The sequence below is a fragment of the Ranitomeya imitator genome, chromosome 1 (assembly GCF_032444005.1).
Source record: "Ranitomeya imitator isolate aRanImi1 chromosome 1, aRanImi1.pri, whole genome shotgun sequence".
NCBI lineage: Eukaryota > Metazoa > Chordata > Amphibia > Anura > Dendrobatidae > Ranitomeya > Ranitomeya imitator.
In genome coordinates, this window is record NC_091282.1 from 445,013,093 (window position 1) to 445,034,424 (window position 21,332).

Here is a 21,332-nt window from a genome sequence, read left to right on the forward strand (position 1 = left end):
TAACAATTTAGGATTCATATTTGCTTGTCATTTTCTATAAAAGGGATTCATGTTTTGCTTTAAGGTTTATGAAATATCTGATTCCATAGAGTTACTATTTTCCAATATTCCTTGATTACAATGCCGTGTCTCACTTAACAGTGACTTAAGACACTTTGGGTGAATTTTACACATTCCATTAGCGTTTCATGGAGTACGTGGAGAACATTACATGTTCTTCTACTTCCCTCAGCAAAACTTATGACTAAGTCTACATTCAAACAAGATGATAATACAGCATGGTGTGTTGCCAGACAAGCCTCTATTACTAGACTTTATCATGATTTATGAATCATGTCTTTGCATTCTGGGCTTACTCACATGAGTGACTATAGAACTGTGTTGACTCAGAGAAAGAGAAACTTGGATTTCCTTCAGTCTGGATTTGTCCATGAATGAATCTGAGTGTGTTTACTCTGAACATTGCGTATTTATTTAGTTTGGTGTCTAAGAAGAAAAAAATGTGCCAACTGATTGCAGTGGCCTCCAGACAGAAGATCTTTTAGAGAAAGTGTATGGATTCAGATTATAAAGTGAATGAATTGAAAATGTAAATGCTCTGAGACTAATACTTTATGTAATAAAGGTAAAGTAAAGGAGCCAGGAAACTCCAAGGTGAAACATATTGTATAAATTAGCAATGCAGAGTCTTTGCTCATGCCATCCTGAATAGTATCCCATGCTGATTCATGATGTGAGGATAGATAATGTAAGCCTCCTGTCTTCTTATCTCTGTTTGATGATTTCATAGAATTTCTTTACCAACCAAGCATCTGGTTTAAGCCCGGTTACTCACTGGGATCCCCGTACATTGAGTTATTTACATTTTATGCCAGACATGAAAATTCTTGGCCTCAGGTATGTGACTTTTAATGAGTAGAAACCAAAGGACACAATACAAACTTTTAAATTCGTACAAAAGAAATGTTTGTTTTTTTTTCATTTCTACTTGTCATTTATTTTTGTGGTAGACACTGATTGTTCCAGTCTATAATTGGAGGAAGTGGCGTGTGCAGATAAATATTATCGCTTGTATTATTCTCCAAAAAACATGTATTTTGTTTTGTCCTTGTAATATATAACAAAAAATAATTTTTCAAACTGTCTGAATGCAAATATGCAGTTAACAGCTGTAAAATCTATACAAGACCTTGTACATGGAACAAATGACAAGTGACTTACTTGCTCATAGCTACTAATCCATTTCATTTTTTATATCAAATTCATAAAAATAATAAATGTATGCTACCTGCCACAGAAAAGAATGTTGCTTATGTATTAGTGCCACAAATCATTTTCCCAAGATATTTATTAAATGAAAACTAAAGATGGATAATGACTAAAATACAGCGAGCAAAGAGGATTTTAGAATCGCCCAGAGAGTACTTGCAGGAGCACAACAGAATAAAACAGTACAATATGTATGTTTAAACATATATATATATATATATATATATATATATATATATATATATATGTGTGTGTCTTTTTGGTTCTTAATTTTGAGACAAACAGAAGAAGGCAAATAAAAACTTTTTATATTTTATGAAAGGCCCTTATTTTGCAAATGTTGCTCAAAAGGACTGGTGATTCATTGCTTCCTTTTCTTTATCCATGCTATGGCGCTGTATATAGGTATTAATGGCTTGATGGATATATGATTAAAACTATTGTGCAGGTTAGAAGAGCTTATTTGTTAATCTATTGAAGAAGACAGCGAAGCCTTATGTAGTAATTCATGAACCCGTAGATGTTCGGGTCCAGCAGGTTCGATCTATCATTTAAAAAAAGTTTGGTTCCGATAGCAGAACAATACCTGAACTCAAACCCAGACCCCATTCAACTGAATGAGGGGCCTGAACATAAGTGGTTTTCTCAAGTGGCCATCTGCGTGACAGCGTGGCAAACATGGGCGCTGAACAGCAGTAAGATCGTTACCGCAAGTCAGACAGCTGCGGTTCCTAGATGACAGCATGGGAGCCAGCAGCTGTGACCAGCAGTAAAAAGGTTACCGCCAGTCACAGGTGTCACCTGATGAAAGTACTTCTCTATTCAGCGTATGCCTGTTGTCGCTGATAGCAGCAAGAGCAGGCGAGGCTCATGAGAGTAGTCATCAGCCAGCGCCTGTGCAATAAATAATTTTTAAAAAAATTATGTGGGACATCTTCCAGCACACACAAAATTGACAGCTGTGGCTGCAAGCCCCAGTTGCCATCGTTGTCATGGCTGGTTATCAAGAATAGAGGGGTCCAACACCATTTTTTAACTATTTAAATAAATAATGTAAAAATGGCTTGGCCCCCTTCATTTTTGACAGCCAGCCAAGCTAAAGCAGACAGCTGGGGGCTGGTATTTTCAGACTGGGAATTATTTAAATAATTTAAAAAAAATGGCATGGGACCCCTCTATTCTTGATAACCAGCCATGATAAAGCTGACAGCTGGGGTTTGCAGCCCACAGTTGTTGGTTTTGCCTGCGCTGGTTATCAAAAATAGAAGAGACCCCAAGTCTTTTTTTTTTTTATTATTTATTGCACAGGCACCAACTGATTAATTCTCTCATCAGCCTCACCTGCTCTTACTGCTGTCGGTGACAGCAGGCGCATACTGATGTGAGTACTACTCTCATCAGCTGACGCCTGTGATCGGTGGTCACAGATTCTGGGTTACATACTGTCATCTGACAGCAAAGGAACCCAAGCTCTCTGATCGGCAGTAACGATCTTACCTTCGATCACAGCCACTGGTGTTTCTCACTCTGTCACAGAGATGAGAGTATGGGAAACAGCCAAAGCTCGGGGTGCCAAACCAGAACACTAACACAGACTTCCTGGAGAAATCCGCATTCAGGGTCCATGCCGGACACTAGGCACGGACCCTGAACTTTATTGTTTGGGCTCACCCATCACTTGCTTTATGCCTACTATAGGCATGAAAGCAAGGAAAACAAAACAGGCAATAGTAGAACAACCATCTAAACATGATATTCAACTATAGGCATGTTAAGACCCCTGAAAACCATTTTACATGACTCAAATGCATATCGGAACAAGATATGGTCATTTATTATATGGCATCAACATTTCAACGCTGTGTAGCTGAAGTAAAAGAAGACTTTGCTATACATTCTGACACAAATTGAGTTCAGTTTCCTGGAGATACATAGTATCAATCTCAAGCATCACATGTAAAGATCCACAGAAGTCTTACAGATGCTCAGTAACGGTACAGATGTTCCTGCAGTGTCACTGACAACATATGTGCACTATATTGTACTATGCAACTTTCCCAGCTTACTGCTTTGACATTTCTACCATTCCAAGTGACTAGCATTTATTATAGAAAATCAAGAAACGTTATTGTGATACAGGATGATTTGACATTGCCTCCTATGAAAATTCTTTAAAAACAATAGATGATAAACATGCATACTGCAACCCATAAACAATTTATTTGTATGTCCAAAATCATGCAGTAAATGAATTTGCATAATAAATACATATATATATATATATATATATATATATATATATATTGTGAGGCAGTGAGGGGGATCATATACGAGGGTTGATATGTGTTTCCCAGGATGCGGACAAAGTCCTATTAAACCCGCTGGAGTGACTGGTGTTCACAGCAGGATGCATGTGAGTCACAGGGCAAAATGAAAGAGTGGATAGGGTCCAAGTAGTGACTCAGTCAGATTTGTAGGAAAACCCGTTAAGGGTTTCTATTTTTGGAGTGAAGTACATGATGGTAGTGGTGCAGTTCACGCCCTCCTGCCAGGTTTTGCAAGTGGCTCATGGCCACAGATTCCATTTAAAAACCCTGCAGCAAAGGTTTGCGTGGGTCAGTGTTTGTTTGCAAGCTGCAGTGCAGGTGGCTCTGCAACACCCGGCTTATGTGTGTAGTCAACACAGAGCCAAGGGAAGCGAACGCCTGGTGCTCCCTCAGCGTGACTGACACGGTGGTATTGTTGCCCATGACAATGAGTCTCGGATACGGACTGTTTTGGTGCCCCGGCTGCGATCTGAAGGATACTGTTTGTTTTTCATATGTGTTAGTTTTTGGACATTAAAGACATTTTTGCTTTGAACTTTAATGGGTCACTGCCTCATTACCACACGTTGAACACCGTTGTCGCAGACAATTTTGTGTTTTCCATGAAAACTCATAGTTTTACTAATCAAATGAGTTGCCAAATGAACTGAAAATCTAGTCCAGACATTGACAAGGTTTGAAAAAAAGGTTTTTATTTGAAATAATAATTTTTTCCTTAAAACTTTGCTTTTCTCAAAGAATGCTCCCTTTGCAGCAATTACAGCATTGCAGACCTTTGGCATTCTAGAAGTTAATTTGCTGAGGTAATCTGGAGAAATTTCACCCCATACCTCCAGAAGCCCCTCCCACAAGTTGGTTTGGCTTGATGGACACTTTTTGCATACCATACGATCAAGCTGCTCCCACAACAGCTCAATGGTGTTGAGATCTGGTGACTGCGCTGGCCACTCCATTACAGATAGAATACAAGCTGCCTGCTTCTCCCCTAAAGAGTTCTTGCATAATTTGGAGGTGTGCTTTGGGTCATTGTCCTGTTGTATGAAGAAATTGGCTCCAATCAAGCGCTGTCCACAGGGTATGGCATGGCATTGCTTTTTACCTTGTACAAATCTCCCACTTTACCAGCACCAAAGCAACCCCAGACCATCAAATTACCTCCACCATGCATGACAGATGGTGTCAGGCACTCTTCCAGCATCTTTTCAGTTGTTCTGCATCTCACAAATATTCTTTTGTATGATCCAAACACCTCAAAGTTGGATTTCTCTGTCCATAACACTTTTTTCCAATCTTACTCTGTCCAATGTTTGTGTACTTTTGCCCATTTTAATATTTTCCTTCGCCACTCTGCCCTGAATGCCTGCATTCCGAAGTTGCCTCTTCACTGTAGACGTTGACACTGACGTTTTGCGTGCACTATTTAATGAAGCTGCCAATTGAGGACCTGTGAGGCGTCGATTTATGAAACTACAGACTCTAATGTACTTGTCTTGTTGCTCAATTGTGAAGCGGGGCCTCCCACTTCTCTTTCTACTCTGGTTAGAGCCTGTTTGTGCTATCCTCTGAAGGGAGTAGCACACACAGTTGAAGGAAATCTTCAGTTTCTTGGCAATTTCTCGCATGGAATAGCCTTCATTTCTAAGAAGAAGAATAGACTGTCGAGTTTCACATGAAAGTTCTTTTTTTCTGGCCATTTTGAGAGTTTAATGGAACCAACAAATATAATGCTCCTGATTCTCAACTAGCTTAAAGGAAGGTCAGGTTTATAGGTTCTCTAATCAGCCAAACTGTTTTCAGTTGTGCTAACATACTTGCCCAAGGGTTTTCAAGGGTATTGTAACTATCCATTAGCCTTCTTACACAGTTAGCAAACAAAAAGTACCATAAGATTGCCAGCAAAAGTTCCCCCTGGAGCTGTGGAAGCCTGGTCTCAACAGAAATGCGAACCTCCATCCGAACAGGGGCTACACGCCAAATCGCCTACCCGAGTCAAGGAACCACGAAATCAACGGAAATTAGTCGGGGTCGAGAGGTACCTCTCTCTTCTATATCCTGCAGCTGGTGGGCAAAACTATGTATTTGCATGGTGAAATACCAACCCCCACTTTAAGTGAACAAAGTCAAAAAGTGTCCGACCTCCTGGAGCTGTGCGGTGGATGCGGCAGCAAGAAATTCTGAAAACTGTGGAGTGATGGTTGTTGGAAATGGGCCTCTATACACCTATAAAGATATTGCATTACAAACCAGACGTTTGCAGCTAAAATAGTCATTTACCACATTAACAATGTATAGAGTGTATTTCTGAATCATAATGTTAGCTTCATTGGAAAACTGTGCTTTTCTTTCAAAAATAAGGAAATTTCTAAGTGACCCTAAACTTTTGAATAGTAGTGTGTATATACAGTACAGACCAAACGTTTGGACACACGTTCTCATTTAAAGATTTTTCTGTATTTTCTGTGTTTTCAGGACTATCAAAATTGTACATTCACACTGAAGGCATCAAAACTATGAATTAACACATGTGGAATTATATACTTAACAAAAAAGTGAGAAACAATGGGATTGGCGTTGTGTTTTTCCCGCATGTGGTTAATCAACCGTAAGGAACCTTTTAGGCAAAACTATTCGACCAATCTGCACAAGATTTAGGAACATTTTAGTTCCATTAGTTCAGAGAACGGTTCCTTACGGTTGATTAACCACATGCGGGAAAAACATAACACCAATCCCAGATTACTGAACTTTGCAGGGCTGGAAACACCCCTCGAGGGGAGGAAATTAAAGGATTTTTAATACATCGCTTGGTGAGTGCCACCTTTTCTTTTTTCTTTGGATGTTCAATAATTCATAGTTTTGATGCCTTCAGTTTCTCATGAAAATACACAAAAAACATTTAAATGAGAAGTTGTGTCCAAACTTTTGGTCTGTACTGTGTATATACTGTAAATTGTTCCAGAAGTGAAGTATTTCTCCTAGAACATTAATGCAAGCACACAATTTTTATCCATGTTTATTTCCTACACTGGATGGTGGCCCGATTCTAACGCATCGGGAATTCTAGAATATGCATGTCCACGTTGTATATTGCACAGCCCACGTAGTATATTTCCCAGCTATGTAATATATTGCCCAGTCACGTAGTATATTGCCCAGTCGCATAGTATATTGTCCAGCGACGTAGTATTTTGCCCAGTCACGTAGTATATTGCCCTGCCACGTAGTATATTGCCCAGTCACATAATATATTACCCAGCCACGTAGTATATTGCACAGCTACGTAGTATATTGCCCAGCCACATAGTATATATTGCCCAGCTACGTAGTATATTGCCCAGTCACGTAGTATATTGCCCAGCCACATAGTATATTGCACAGTCACGTAGTATATTGCCCAGTCACGTAGTATATTACCCAGTCACGTAGTATATTACCCAGACACGTAGTATATTGCCCAGTCACATAGTATATTGCCCAGTCATGTAGTATATTGCCCAGTCACGTAGTATATTACCCAGCCACGTAGTATATTGCCCAGTCACATAGTATATTGCCCAGTCACGTAGTATATATTGCCCAGCTACGGAGTATATTGCCCAGTCACGTAGTATATTTCCCAGCCACGTAGTATATTGCCCAGTCACGTAGTATATTGCCCAGCCACATAGTATATTGCCCAGTCACGTAGTATATTGCCCAGTCATGTAGTATATTGCCCAGCCACGTAGTATATTGCCCAGCGACATAGTATATTGCACAGCGACGTAGTATACAGCACAGAGCCACGTAGTATATTGCCCAGTCACGTAGTATATTGCCCAGCCACGTAGTATATTGCCCAGTCACGTAGTATATTGCCCAGTCACATAGTATATTGCCCAGTCATGTAGTATATTGCCCAGTCACGTAGTATATTACCCAGCCACGTAGTATATTGCCCAGTCACATAGTATATTGCCCAGTCACGTAGTATATATTGCCCAGCTACGGAGTATATTGCCCAGTCACGTAGTATATTTCCCAGCCACGTAGTATATTGCCCAGTCACGTAGTATATTGCCCAGCCACATAGTATATTGCCCAGTCACGTAGTATATTGCCCAGTCATGTAGTATATTGCCCAGCCACGTAGTATATTGCCCAGCGACATAGTATATTGCACAGCGACGTAGTATACAGCACAGAGCCACGTAGTATATTGCCCAGTCACGTAGTATATTGCCCAGCCACGTAGTATATTGCCCAGTCACGTAGTATATTGCCCAGTCACGTAGTATATTGCCCAGTCACGTAGTATATTGCCCAGTCACGTAGTATATAGCACAGCCCATGGAGATTATCACACAGCCCACATAGTATATAGCACTGCCTATGTAGTATACAGCACAGAGCCATGCGGTATATAACACTGCCCACGTAGTATACATCAGTGTGGGCACCATATCCCTGTTAAAAAAATAATAAAACAATAATTAAAATAAAAAGTTATATACTCACCTCTTGGGGTCCAGCGGAGCTCTGGCGATAGGCGCGCAGCAGCCCCCATCTTCTGTTCCCAGGATGCATTGCAAAATTACCCAGATGACTTAGCGGTCTCGCGAGGCCGCTAAGTCTTCTGGGTAATTTCGCAATGCATCGCCGGGAACGGAAGATGGCGGCCGGCATGAGCGGCTCAACGGACAACGGAGGGTGAGTATAGCAGGTTTTTTTGTTTTTTTTATTATTTTTAACATTACATTTTTTACTATTGATGTTGCATAGGCAGCATCAATAGTAAAAAGTTGGGGACACACAGGGTTAATAGCGGCGGTAACGGAGTGCGTTACCCGCGGCATAACGCGGTCCGTTACCGCCAGCATTAACTCTGTGTTAGCGGTGACCGGAGGGCAGTATGCTGGCGCCAGCCACTGACTGCGGGGAGGAAGGAGCGGCCATTTCCTTCTGGACTGTGCCCGTCGCTGATTGGTCGTGGCTGTTTTGTGGCGACCAATCAGCGACTTGGATTTCCATGATAGACAGAGGCCGTGACCAATGAATATCTGTGACAGACAGGAGCACAGACAGACGGAAGTGACCCTTAGACAATTATATATACAGATGTGTATTGGAACAACACAAAAAATCAGAAGAGAAGGCAAATTGGACATAATTTCACACAACAACCCAAAAGTGGGCTGTGCAAAATTGTTGACACCCTCAATTTAATATTTTTAGTTGGACAACCCCTTGAAGAAATAACTACAATCAATTGCTTCCTATAACCATCAACAAGCTTCTTAACTGGAATTTTGAACCACTCTTCTCTTGCAAACTGCTCTAGGTTTCTCATATTTGAACATTGCCTTCTTCCAACAGCAATTTTAAGCTCTCCCCACAGGTGTTCAATAGGATTTAGATCCGAACTTATTGCTGGCCACTTCAGAACCTTCCAGTGTTTTTTTCCATCCATTTCTAGGTGCTTCTTGAAGTATGTTTGGGGTCATTTCCCTGCAGAAAAACCATGACCTGGGACTCAAACAAAGATTTCTGACACTGGGCCCTACATTGAGACCCCAAATCCTTTGGTAATCTTCAGATTTCATGATGACTTGAACACAGTCAAGACACCCAGTGTCAGAGGCAGCAAAACAACCACCAAAAAACTTTCTTGATTATGTTGCACACCGTAGACAAAGGTACATCAAGACCTCTGGAGATGGACGTGTAACCTTGAGTGTGGGACACACAGACACAAAATGCAAAGATTGAGTAAACACCTCCCCTTTTTATCTGGTTTCAGGTGTAATTTTCATGTTGCCCATACCTGTTACTTGCCACAGGTGAGTTTTAAGGATCATCATATGCTAAAAAATAGTTGTTTACCTACAATTTTGGAAAGGTGCAAACGATTTTGTCTGGCCCATTTTGTGGGTTTTGTCTGAAATGATATCCAATTTGCCCTTTTTACTTTGTCTTGTTCCAATACACACAAATTATATAAACATGTGTATAATGAAACCTGTAACTGCATTAATATTCTGGGAGAAATACTTCATTTTCTGGAACAATTTCAAGGGTGCCAATACTCTTGGCCATGATTGTGTATATATAGTGGTTTAACAACTAACTTTCCAAATCTCCTTTATAAACTTAAAGGGAACCTGTCACCCCCCCCCCCAGGTGTTTGTAACTAAAAGAGCCACCTTGTGCAGCACTAATGCTGCATTTGGACAAGGTGGCTCTTTTGGTTATGCTTCTTGCACAAGCTGAAATAAATACTTATAAAATGTGCCCCCTCATACCGTGAAATCGCCAGGGAGGCTGGAATGCGATTAGGGATCAGCTAAGGCCGCACAGTCTGAAGAAGGCGGAGGGAGATGAGTTAGAGGTGAAGATATGCACTGCGCATGCCCATGAATCCCAGCCCCGCAGTATGAATAAATCATAAGATACTGTGGGGCGGGATCTCGGGCAGTGCGGCCGCACAGGCGCAGTCAGCCTGACATCAAATGATCAAATGATGTCAGAAGATGGGCAGCGCTAACTGCGCATGCCCAAGGGATAGCATAACAGCGCAGGCTCCGGGACAGATTCAAACAACGCTGAGGAGGTGGCGCCCGACGCCAAGGGGGTATGAATGACGGCTGTGCTGCGTCTGATTAGGAAGGAAAGTCCCGCCTCCCTGGCGATTTCATGGTGTGAGGGGGCACAATTTGTAAGTATTTATTTGAGCGTATGCAAGGAGAATAACTAAAAGAGCCACCTTGTCCAAATGCAGCATTAGTGCTGCACAAGGTGGCTCTTTTAATTACAAATGCCTGGGGGGTGACAGGGTCGCTTTAACTAAAATGTTATGGTGGCCTGAACTCACCGCAAGGTGGAGGTTACTGCCTACAACTATTTAAAGCTCTCCTTAGGTAAATCCATCCTCTGCACCCCTTAGCTGTGGTGGCAAGATTAATTGACTACCAATGTGTGAAGAGAAGAAGGAGAATTGGACCTCTGTACCCAACCCTTATAGAGATAAGTTAGCTAATCCTATTAATCTCATATTACTTCTTAAACTAGTTGAACCACACCCCTATTTTTTCTAGCTTGCTAGAACTACCCTATAACTAGCATTTCCAAATTAATTTTTGCTATCCGTGAATCCATCTTTCCAAAACAGGCAGTATTCATACTATTTTATCAAAAAAGCAATGCAAATAAGTCAAAGTTTTACAGTTTAACCAAACATAACATAACATATACATAACCAGAAACAAAGTTGCTCTGGATTCCAGATTTTTAAACATGTAATTTAGTTCCAGATCCAGGAATGGCCGTTGTTTTCACAATCAAAAGATAAACTGTTCTAGACAGCTCCTTATAAATCTCCTCCATTTGGCACTTCAACACTTAGCGCTAGCTGAAGCCACAGTACAACATGAAGAAAACTAAGAAAACTTGTATGTGATTCATTTTGAACATTCTGGCATTCAGCTACATCCTCCAGCAGCCAATACTTCTTTCTGCTTCAGCCCGAAAAGGAAATGACCACTTTCAAGTACAATCTCACTTCTTTTATATAAGATTAATTTACTTAGCTTTTTATAACCTAATCACATATTTCACTTTGACATATTATGGTAGTTTCTTACTGTAAGCCAAGCCATCATGGAGAAAAAAAAAAGATTATTCCTTAAATGTGATTTTCTACTCTAAACTCTATTTATTCAGTTTCTCCACAAATTCACAGCTATAAAAAAAAAAGAGTACATCATAAAAAAAATAGAACTGAGACTATGATAACACGAAACGTCACTGTATTAATGCCCCCTATGTACCTTAAAGTCAATAGGGTCATCTGTCTCCGATGGGGTGTGTTGTATGTCTGATCCATTTACTTCTGATATTCCATATTAATTCAGATTCTGTCCCACATTTACATTCACATTAGAATAGTATTGTTTCCAATGAATTAGCTAAATTTGCTTTTTGACAATGTACCCAAACACTACTGTTGCAAAAAATATACATAATTGCAAATATAGTGCAGCTCTTACCTCTCAGTGCCCGATTCCATTGGTGTTAATGGAGGTAGCTGGGATGGGGCATTGTGTGGACTGGACTGCAGGTTGCTTCCTGGAGAAGGATGACTAGAAGGTAGAGGCTGTGACTGGGGAACATTGCCAGCTGCTGTGCCACTTCGGCTGGAGTGAGTACTGGAGAACAGGTTAGCTAAAAATGGGAGTAAATATTACATTTAGGCAATTTTTAATGATACAAGACAAAACTTTACATTCAGACATAATAAACATCAAGAAGAACAGTTGAAGTTTTTTGTCATATGACCAGAAGCGCAAAATCTACAATTACGTTATATTGAAAATTTGCAGGCAATATAAATGCCAGATTCTTTCACTAATGTGATCACACTGTGCAAAGGCATCACTCTTAACACGGCTGGTAAGGTGAGGGCATATACAGATACAGAATATCAGTATTGTTAAAGAAGCACTCTGATGAATGTATTTCCCTAAACATTTTATATGTGAATATAGTGCAGTGGCAGCATGTTAATGTATTCAATGCAAATTGCCAAAAGGCAAAAAAATCCCTAACTAAGGACAATTACAATATAACTTCTATTACTTATTTTAATAGGAATACGTAGTCCAAGTTTAAAATCACAAGGGTCAGGGATTAGTCCAAAATGTAGGGATATATTGCACACTATCTCAACATTTAGATAAGGAGTACCACTCTACCTGATGAGACTATTCCCTACATATTTTTTGTTTATGATCAAGTATTCAAATCAGAGTGACCGTGGACCAAACACTCTACTAATACCAATGTATTCTCATTGACTAACCAACTGGCCTATGTTAATAATAAAAAGATTCAAACCATTAGCCTCATGTTTCACCAAGAATTGTCATCATCAGGGGATTAAAATGATAATGATAGCCTCATTATAGCCTCAATCCCCCGATGATGCCATTTTTGGGTGAAACATATTGGGGAGGCTAATGGTAGAATATTTTTATTATTAGCATAGGTCAGTTTGTTAGTCAATGAGAATACATTGGTATTAGTAGAGTGCTTGGTCCATGGTCACTCTGATTTGAATACTTGATTATAAACAAGAAATATGCAGGGAATAGTCTCATCAGGTAGAGTGATACTCCTTATCTAAATGTTGAGATAGTGTGCAATATATCCCTATATTTTGGACTAATCCCTGACCCTTGTGATTGCACTACATATTCCTATTAAAATTAATAAAATATATATTTTTAGGTTATGTCTACACATTACATTTTAACTGCATTTTTTATGCAAACGTTTAACTGTGTTTCACAGTACCAGCAAAGTCTCTGAGATTTCAGAAATCTCATACACACACCTTTTGTCAAAGAGCTGCGTTTTTGCAAAATGCAACATGTCACTTCTTTCAGCATTTTTTCAGCGCTTTTGCAGCTTTTTTCACCCGTTCAAAAAGTAATGGGCAATGCAAAAAACGCTTCAAAAAATGCAGGTATCAGGTTTTGCTGCGTTTTTGGTGCCAAAACCTTATGAAGTTGAATCAGATTTTTTTTCAGCATGCACAAGAGACTTGCTTTTTGTAAGTAGCTTAAACGCAGGTTAAACTTTGCATAAAAAACGCAAAGTGTGAACATAGCTTAATTGTCTTTAGTTAGGGATTTTTTGCCTTTTGGCAATTTGTATTGAATATGGTTTACTTTACACTGACTTTCTTGAACAACTTTCTATTGTGTAATAAGTATGTTAATGTAGTCACCTTCTACTATCTTCTCCAGGATTGGGCACAGTTACACTCCTCTTCTGAGTGACATCACTGCTCTTCACACTCTCCAGATCACTCTATGCTCTATGTATGAGGAGGAAGTCTCTTTCACAAGATTAAAAATCTATGGGGCTTCGTTTTGACGCTTCCGTGTCATGCACAGTCTGAAGAGCAGCAATGTCACTGAGAAGAGGAGCAAAACAGCACTGGACCCCAGACAAGGCAGTGGTAAGTGAGAATATTAACACACTCACACTACAGTACATACACATAAAAATATGTTTATGAGAAAAAAAGTTAATGGGAGGGCTTCTCTAATATCTATTCATAGAAAAAATCCCCTGGACGTTTCTAAGTGGATTCAGAGTAATATTAATTTACCATATACTCATGTATAAGCCGAGTTTCTCAGCACATTTTTTGTGCTGAAAACGCCCCCCTCGGCTTATACACGAGTCAATGTCCCAAAAAGATGGCGGCGGAGGGGGACCGGTGGAGCAGCAGGTCACAGATGCAGCAGCAGCCGGCTGTGGCTGTAACTGTGCCCGCTGCTAAAGAGAAATTAATATTCACTGCACTGGTAATGAATATTAATTTCTCTTATAGCGCGTATAGTTACAGCCACAGCCGCCGGCATCCAGCACACATCATACTAACCTTTCCCGTGCTCTTTCGCTGCATCTTGTTTGTTCCGGTGCCAGCAACTCTTCTGGCTGAGAGATAACGTGGCCCCGGTCATTAAGATAATGAATATTTACCTCTCTCCACTCCCATAGGCGTGGTGTGAATATTTATTACCTTAACGAGCACGGCCGCATGATCGCTCGGAAGAGCTGCTGGCGCCGGAACGAGATGCAGCAAGGGCACACAGGGAGGTAAGTAGGATGTGTTTTTTTTTGTTTTACAGGAGCTATGCATTCAAGGATAGGAGGCATGCATAGAAGAACAGGGACGGGGAGCCATGCATACAAGGAAAGGGACATGGGAGCCATGCATACAAGAACAGGGATGGGGGAGCCATGCATACAAGGACAGGGACGGGAAGCCATGTATACAAGGACAGGGACGGGGAAGCCATGCATACAAGGACGGGACTGGGGAGCCATGCATACCAGGATAGGGATGAGAGGAGAATGCATACCCGGCTTATACTCGAGTCAATAAGTTTACCCAGTTTTTCGTGGCAAAATTAGGTGCCTCGGCTTATACTGAGGTCGGCTTATACACGAGTATATACGGTATGCCATCAAATTGTACATCACATAGATTCCAACCAAGTGCAGTAAGCATTTGTATCTTTGGCTATACATATTCATTCAAGGGCTATGCTGAACTCAGAAATGTAAGGCATGCTGGTAATAAGATGAATATTTTATATAGCTCGATGTATAAAATAATAGCAAGATCTATTTTTTCCCATAGGATAATGGAGATCACAATTTAAAACACTGTATAACTCAGATTTACTTTACTCATTTTCCCGGGATGGAAACGTTCACATCTGGCTTTGTAGCTTACTCATTCTTATAGATGTGGCTGAGTCTAACTTGGCACTAAAAAGATCAGGCTACTTCAGAGTTACGACATTAGTTTCCTTGGGAATTACACTTGGAATGTCCCAGCTTACTTGTGTGTAATAAGGAGTACATTCTTAATATTAGAGCCATCCAATTTCCAGGAATTTCTCACAAACATTTGTATTTGTGGGTTATGTGTTCCTTTGTGGTCTGTGTTAGTTGGATAAGGGTTTTCACACATAGAATAGTATTCTATGTTCATTAAATGTATCATATAAAATATTATGGTAAATCTACAGTATGCTAAACACATTAATATTGGCTGTACTTCTGTACTCGCAGTTAACCATTAAACACTTTGAAATGTCCTAAACAGGTTTTCTTTAAAATTGTTATGAATATGGTTTTATTAATCAAAATGGGACTCCACTGCTGGCCACTCCAATTTGCAAGGTCCAGATGCTCCCTGGTTTTGACCCTTTAACTTTACAGGGATCTGAACTACAATGCAGGGTTCCCAAGTTGTATCTGTAGACTAGTTTCTTACCAGTGGAGCAAGCTGAGAGTAGGACCAAAACTAGCTGGGTCAGAAGCTTAAGGTACCTTCACACATAACGATTTCGTTAACGATACCGTTGCAACGTCACGCTTTTTGTGACATAGCAACGATCCCGCTAACTATCTTGTTATGTGTGACAGCGACCAACGATCAGGCCCCTGCTGGGAGATCGTTGGTCGTTGGGGAATGATCAGGACCTTTTTTTGGTCGCTGATTATTATTATTCTTATTATTATTATTTATTGTTAGCGCCATTTATTCCATGGCGCTTTACATGTGAGGAGGGGTATACATAATAAAAACAAGTACAATAATCTTAAACAATACAAGTCATAACTGGTACAGGAGGAGTGAGGACCCTGCCCGCGAAGGCTCACAATCTACAAGGGATGGGTGAGGATACAGTAAGCGAGGATAGAGCTGGACATGCAGTGGTTTGGTCGATCGGTGGTTACTGCAGGTTGTAGGCTTCATCAATAACACAATCCCAGCTATGTGATAAACACCTTCAACATAACGTACAACAAACATAATTTCCCCTAAGTATACGGGAAAACAAAGGCATACCAAAGAATAAGAAAAAAAAAGAAAAAATGCTTTATTACACACCAGCCCCCATTTGGAAGAAGCCTGAGCGGCGAAACGGCGCTGTCGGGGTCACAACAGAGACACACAAGTCCGATCTTTATACCCATGTAAGTCTTTTACTATATACGTTTTGCTACACAATAGACAGTTAGCAGCTTTTCATTCTTGATGCACTTAGACAGCTACTTAAACTGTTTTGCATTTTCTGCAGGGGGATAATATGTTGCACTGAATAGGTTGAGTTTCAACCATAAGCTATATAGCACTGATTGCACTTTACATTGTATCTCCAACAGTTGTAGATAGCCTTTTGTGGCAGCTTTTGTGCTCTACATTTATTTTTTCTATGCTCATGTCTGACCATTGTGTTGGCATACATACATATTCCAGGGTGTATCTTAGCCAACTTTTTTATTGTTCATTGTCATGGACTGCATGATGCTGTAGGTGGTTGTCCGTTGGTGTTGCCATAGGGATATTGTTCCCACATTTCTCAACTGCTATACATTGATACAGCCTAGTAGATTACACTATATTGCAATTTATAGACATATATTTGCTTATATACTCCCTTGTGTATTTATACCTTATATATATTGCTATTATTAGGACCGGTACACTGTGCTGCCTTTGTTTGTTTTTAATAGAATCTTTCTGTTTGATTATTTTTGTGGTTTTTATTCTATATATTACTTAATAAAGCATTTTTTCTTATTCTTTGGTATGCCTTTGTTTTCCCGTATACTTAGGGGAAATTATGTTTGTTGTAGGTTGTAGGCTTGTCGGAAGAGGTGGGTCTTCAGGTTCTTTTTGAAGGTTTCGATGGTAGGCGAGAGTCTGATGTGTTGTGGTAGAGGGTTCCAGAGTAGGGGTGATACGCGAGAGAAATCTTGTATACGATTGTGGGAAGAGGAGATAAGAGGGGAGTAGAGTAGGAGATCTTGTGAGGATCGGAGGTTGCGTGTAGGTAAGTACCGGGAGACGAGGTCACAGATGTATGGAGGAGACAGGTTGTGGATGGCTTTGTATGTCATGGTTAGGGTTTTGTACTGGAGTCTCTGGGTAATGGGGAGCCAGTGAAGGGATTGACAGAGGGGAGAGGCCGGGGAATAGTGGGGGGACAGGTGGATTAGTCGGGCAGCAGAGTTTAGAATAGATTGGAGGGGTGCAAGAGTGTTAGAGGGGAGGCCACAGAGCAGGAGGTTGCAGTAGTCAAGGCGAGAGATGATGAGGGCATGGACTAGGGTTTTTGCAGATTCACGCTGATCACCCGCTGTCATCGCTGGATCGGCGTGTGTGACGCCGATCCAGCGATGTGTTCATTTGTAACCAGGGTAAACATCAGGTTACTAAGCGCAGGGCCACGCTTAGTAACCCGATGTTTACCCTGGTTACCATCCTAAAAGTAAAAAAACCAAACACTTCATACTTACCTTCCGCTGTCTGTCCCCGGCGCTATGCTTTCCTGCACTCACTGTGAGCACAGCGGCCGGAAAGCAGAGCGGTGACGTCACCGCTCTGCTTTCCGGCCGCTGTGCTCACAGCCAGTACAGAGAAGCAGAGCGCCGGGGACAGACAGCGGAAGGTAAGTATTTACTTTTAGGATGGTAACCAGGGTAAACATCGGGTTACTAAGCGCAGCCCTGCGCTTAGTAACCCGATGTTTACCCTGGTTACCGGCATCGTTGGTCGCTGGAGAGCGGTCTGTGTGACAGCTCTCCAGCGACCAAACAGCGACGCTGCAGCGATCCGGATCGTTGTCGGTATCGCTGCAGCGTCGCTTAGTGTGATGGTACCTTTAGAGGTTTCAATCATGTTTGTCTCTGTCGGCAAAATGGCTAGCTCTAAGGTACCGTCACACTAAACGATATCGCTAGCGATCTGTGACGTTGCAGCGTCCTGGCTAGCGATATCGTTCAGTTTGACACACAGCAGCGATCAGAATCCTGCTGTGATGTCGTCAGTCGCTGCAGAAAGTCCAGCACTTTATTTCGTCGCTGGACTTCCTGCTGACATCGCTGAATCGGCGTGTGTGACGCCGATTCAGCGATGTCTTCGCTGGTAACCAGGGTAAACATCGGGTTACTAGGCGCAGGGCCACACTTAGTAACCCGATGTTTACCCTGGTTACCATCCTAAAAGTAAAAAAAACAAACGCTTCATACTTACCTTCTGCTGTCTGTCCCCGGCGCTGTGCTTTCTTGCACTCACTGTGAGCACAGCGGCCGGAAAGCAGAGCGGTGACGTCACCGCTCTGCTTTCCGGCCGCTGTGCTCACAGCCAGTACAGAGAAGCAGAGCGCCGGTAACAGACAGCGGAAGGTAAGTATGAAGCGTTTGCTTTTTTTACTTTTAGGATGGTAACCAGGGTAAACATCGGGTTACTAAGCGCGGCCCTGCGCTTAGTAACCCGATGTTTACCCTGGTTACTGGCATCGTTGGTCGCTGGAGAGCGGTCTGTGTGACAGCTCTCCAGCGACCAAACAGCGACGCTGCAGCGATCCGGATCGTTGTCGGTATCGCTGCAGCGTCGCTTAGTGTGACGGTACCTTTAGAGGTTTCAATCATGTTTGTCTCTGTCGGCATAATGGCTAGCTCTAAAGGTACCTTCACACTAAACGATATCGCTAGCGATCCGTGACGTTGCAGCGTCCTGGCTAGCGATATCGTTCAGTTTGACAGGCAGCAGCGATCAGAATCAAATGTCGTTGGTCGGGGCTAGAAGGCCAGAACTTTATTTGGTCGCTGGCTCTCCCGCTGACATCGCTGAATCGGCGTGTGTGACACCGATTCAGCGATGTCTTCGCTGGTAACCAGGGTAAACATCAGGTTACTAAGCACAGGGCCGCGCTTAGTAACCCGATGTTTACCCTGGTTACCATCCTAAAAGTAAAAAAAACAAACGCTTCATACATACCTTCCGCTGTCTGTCCTCCGGCGCTGTGCTTTCCTGCACTCACTGTGAGCACAGCGGCCGGAAAGCAGAGCGGTGACGTCACCGCTGTGCTTTCCGGCCGCTGTGCTCACAGCCAGTACAGAGAAGCAGAGCGCCAGGGACAGACAGCGGAAGGTAAGTATGAAGCATTTGTTTTTTTTACTTTTAGGATGGTAACCAGGGTAAACATCGGGTTACTAAGCGCGGCCCTGCGCTTAGTAACCCGATGTTTACCCTGGTTACCGGCATCGCTGGTCGCTGGAGAGCTGTCTGTGTGACAGCTCTCCAGCGACCAAACAGCGACGCTGCAGCGATCCGGATCGTTGTCTGGATCGCTGCAGCGTCGTTTAGTGTGAAGGTACCTTAAGGTTGCAGTGTCTGACAAAATGACTGGCACTGAAGCAAGGGCAGGTAAGTTGGTGACAACACTGAAGACTTGTGCACTGCATACTATGTGCTTGGCGACCCAACTTGTTTTATTGTTATACTACAGAAGTATTGAGATGAGCTGTGCATCTGTGACTTTTAATAGTCATTTAGGACAAATCAAAGCCTTGGTATCTGTGGTTTCTTATCCAAATGCATGTATACAGACTGAGAAGTTTCAATAAGCTATTATAATGCATGAATGTAGCAGTTCAATGACAAATGCAACACTCATATATAGAAATCACAGAATTAACACCATGAACATCCACAGTACAATACATATAATCAATGATATGTAAGCCATAAAGCAAAACTGTAACCACAAATTCCCAATGATTACAGCAAGATGATTAAAAAAAATGTGTATTATAGCTTCAAAGTAAATAATAACTCTATTGCAACTATTCCAAAAATTCTGAACAGCTTGGAATAACTCTGCCGAAAACCATAGCAAGGCTTTATTTCACCAGAGGCAAAGGTTCAATTTGTTGCCCTAACCCTCGATCTAAACACTCCGACCAATGAAAAATGGCTTGATAGCACCAACTAGCTCTCAGTATTTCAGTTGCTCCTCCTTGGGTACACCCATAACCGTAGAAAGCCTGGTGTATAGGTTAAGCTCAGATGCTGCCTCTTTGACCATAATACCTTACTAGCATACTAAAACCCTGTAGATTAAACCATTCTTTAAATTGTTCCCAATGCAGTCATTATAAAGGAATCTGTAGCAGCCTTAGAAGGCATTCTGTAGATTACAAGAGCTGTACTTAGACCCAGTTAAGCTCCCCAACCACAGGTTAATTGGCAACTCTAATTGCTTCTTCATTGTCTTCTTCTTTTAAATTGATAATGTTACAAATTACGTTCAACAGATGTTTCCAATTTCAGAAAAATCTTAGATAAAATAGTAAAGTATTTCTCCGTAGATCAAACAGATTTACCATTCTCACTTTAAGTGCTACCACATTGAAAAGTTCTGAAACCTAATACAAAGCAGAGTAAAACAAGAGATGATTACACACGGCTCAGTAGCTCTCTTCTACCACCTCTTGATCTAAGTAGTATGGACTGAGGGATTTCCACATTGACAAGCCATGTTCATTTGTGAACATGTAGTGACGCTAATCTAAAACTTCTGACTGAACACAGAATAATGCGGAATCACTTACAGTATATATGATATTTAGGCAGCAAAAGAATCAAGCTCAAGCAAGCCACAAAAATTGACAAAAGATCATATAAATTGCACAACTTCAGCAAATATGACCAGGTGATTTATTAAAGCAGTTCTAAGCTTTTTTATGAGGTTCATACAACAGAACAATGGAGGCAGTGCCATGTTGACCCATGGCTGGGCCCCCAGATGTTCAAGTATTTTGGCCCCACTTCGCACCTTTAATCTTTTCACCCCAATGCAGCTGATAGTCTAACTTTTGTACAGTGGGCACTAGATGCCAAACCATAGGTCATATCTACACCACATTCCACATTATTAAGGAAACTCTATTGTTATCTGATTTTACTAATTGGCTGATGCAAATAAGTCAGGATAATGGTTAAATCATGAACCGTTAGAATATAAATCAAATTTTATTGGACAAACCTCCGAATTGATAACAGTATTTTTTTTTCATAATTTAAAATGTCAAAATCCATCCTTCCAAATGATTATGCACAACAGAGTTTCCAAACATTTTATAGTAAAAATAAATATAGTTCAGACTCCACTTTTCGGATGGGACCTGCTTGCTCTGCTGGTCAGCATAAATAAGAGAAAAAAAGTGGTGTAGGAAAAAGCAGGCACAGCCACTTATAAAAATTAAAAATATTTCTTTATTCGGTATCCATTAAAAAGTTTCTGACAGTGATTCAATACATCTCCGATGCGTTTCCTGTATTTGAATACTTTAGAATCAGATGACGCTATGGCTGAGGGC

The 21,332-nt window shown here is 41.3% G+C and overlaps 1 protein-coding gene across 1 annotated transcript in view; it reads right to left on the reverse strand.

The window, feature by feature from the left end:
• GLIS3 (GLIS family zinc finger 3) overlaps positions 1-21,332 on the reverse strand; it is a 669,467-nt gene that overhangs the window by 86,338 nt on the left and 561,797 nt on the right. The window contains exon 8 of the mRNA XM_069764174.1: positions 11,621-11,795. Coding sequence (XP_069620275.1) covers positions 11,621-11,795 — 175 coding nt within the window. The remainder of the gene's footprint in view (positions 1-11,620; positions 11,796-21,332) is intronic.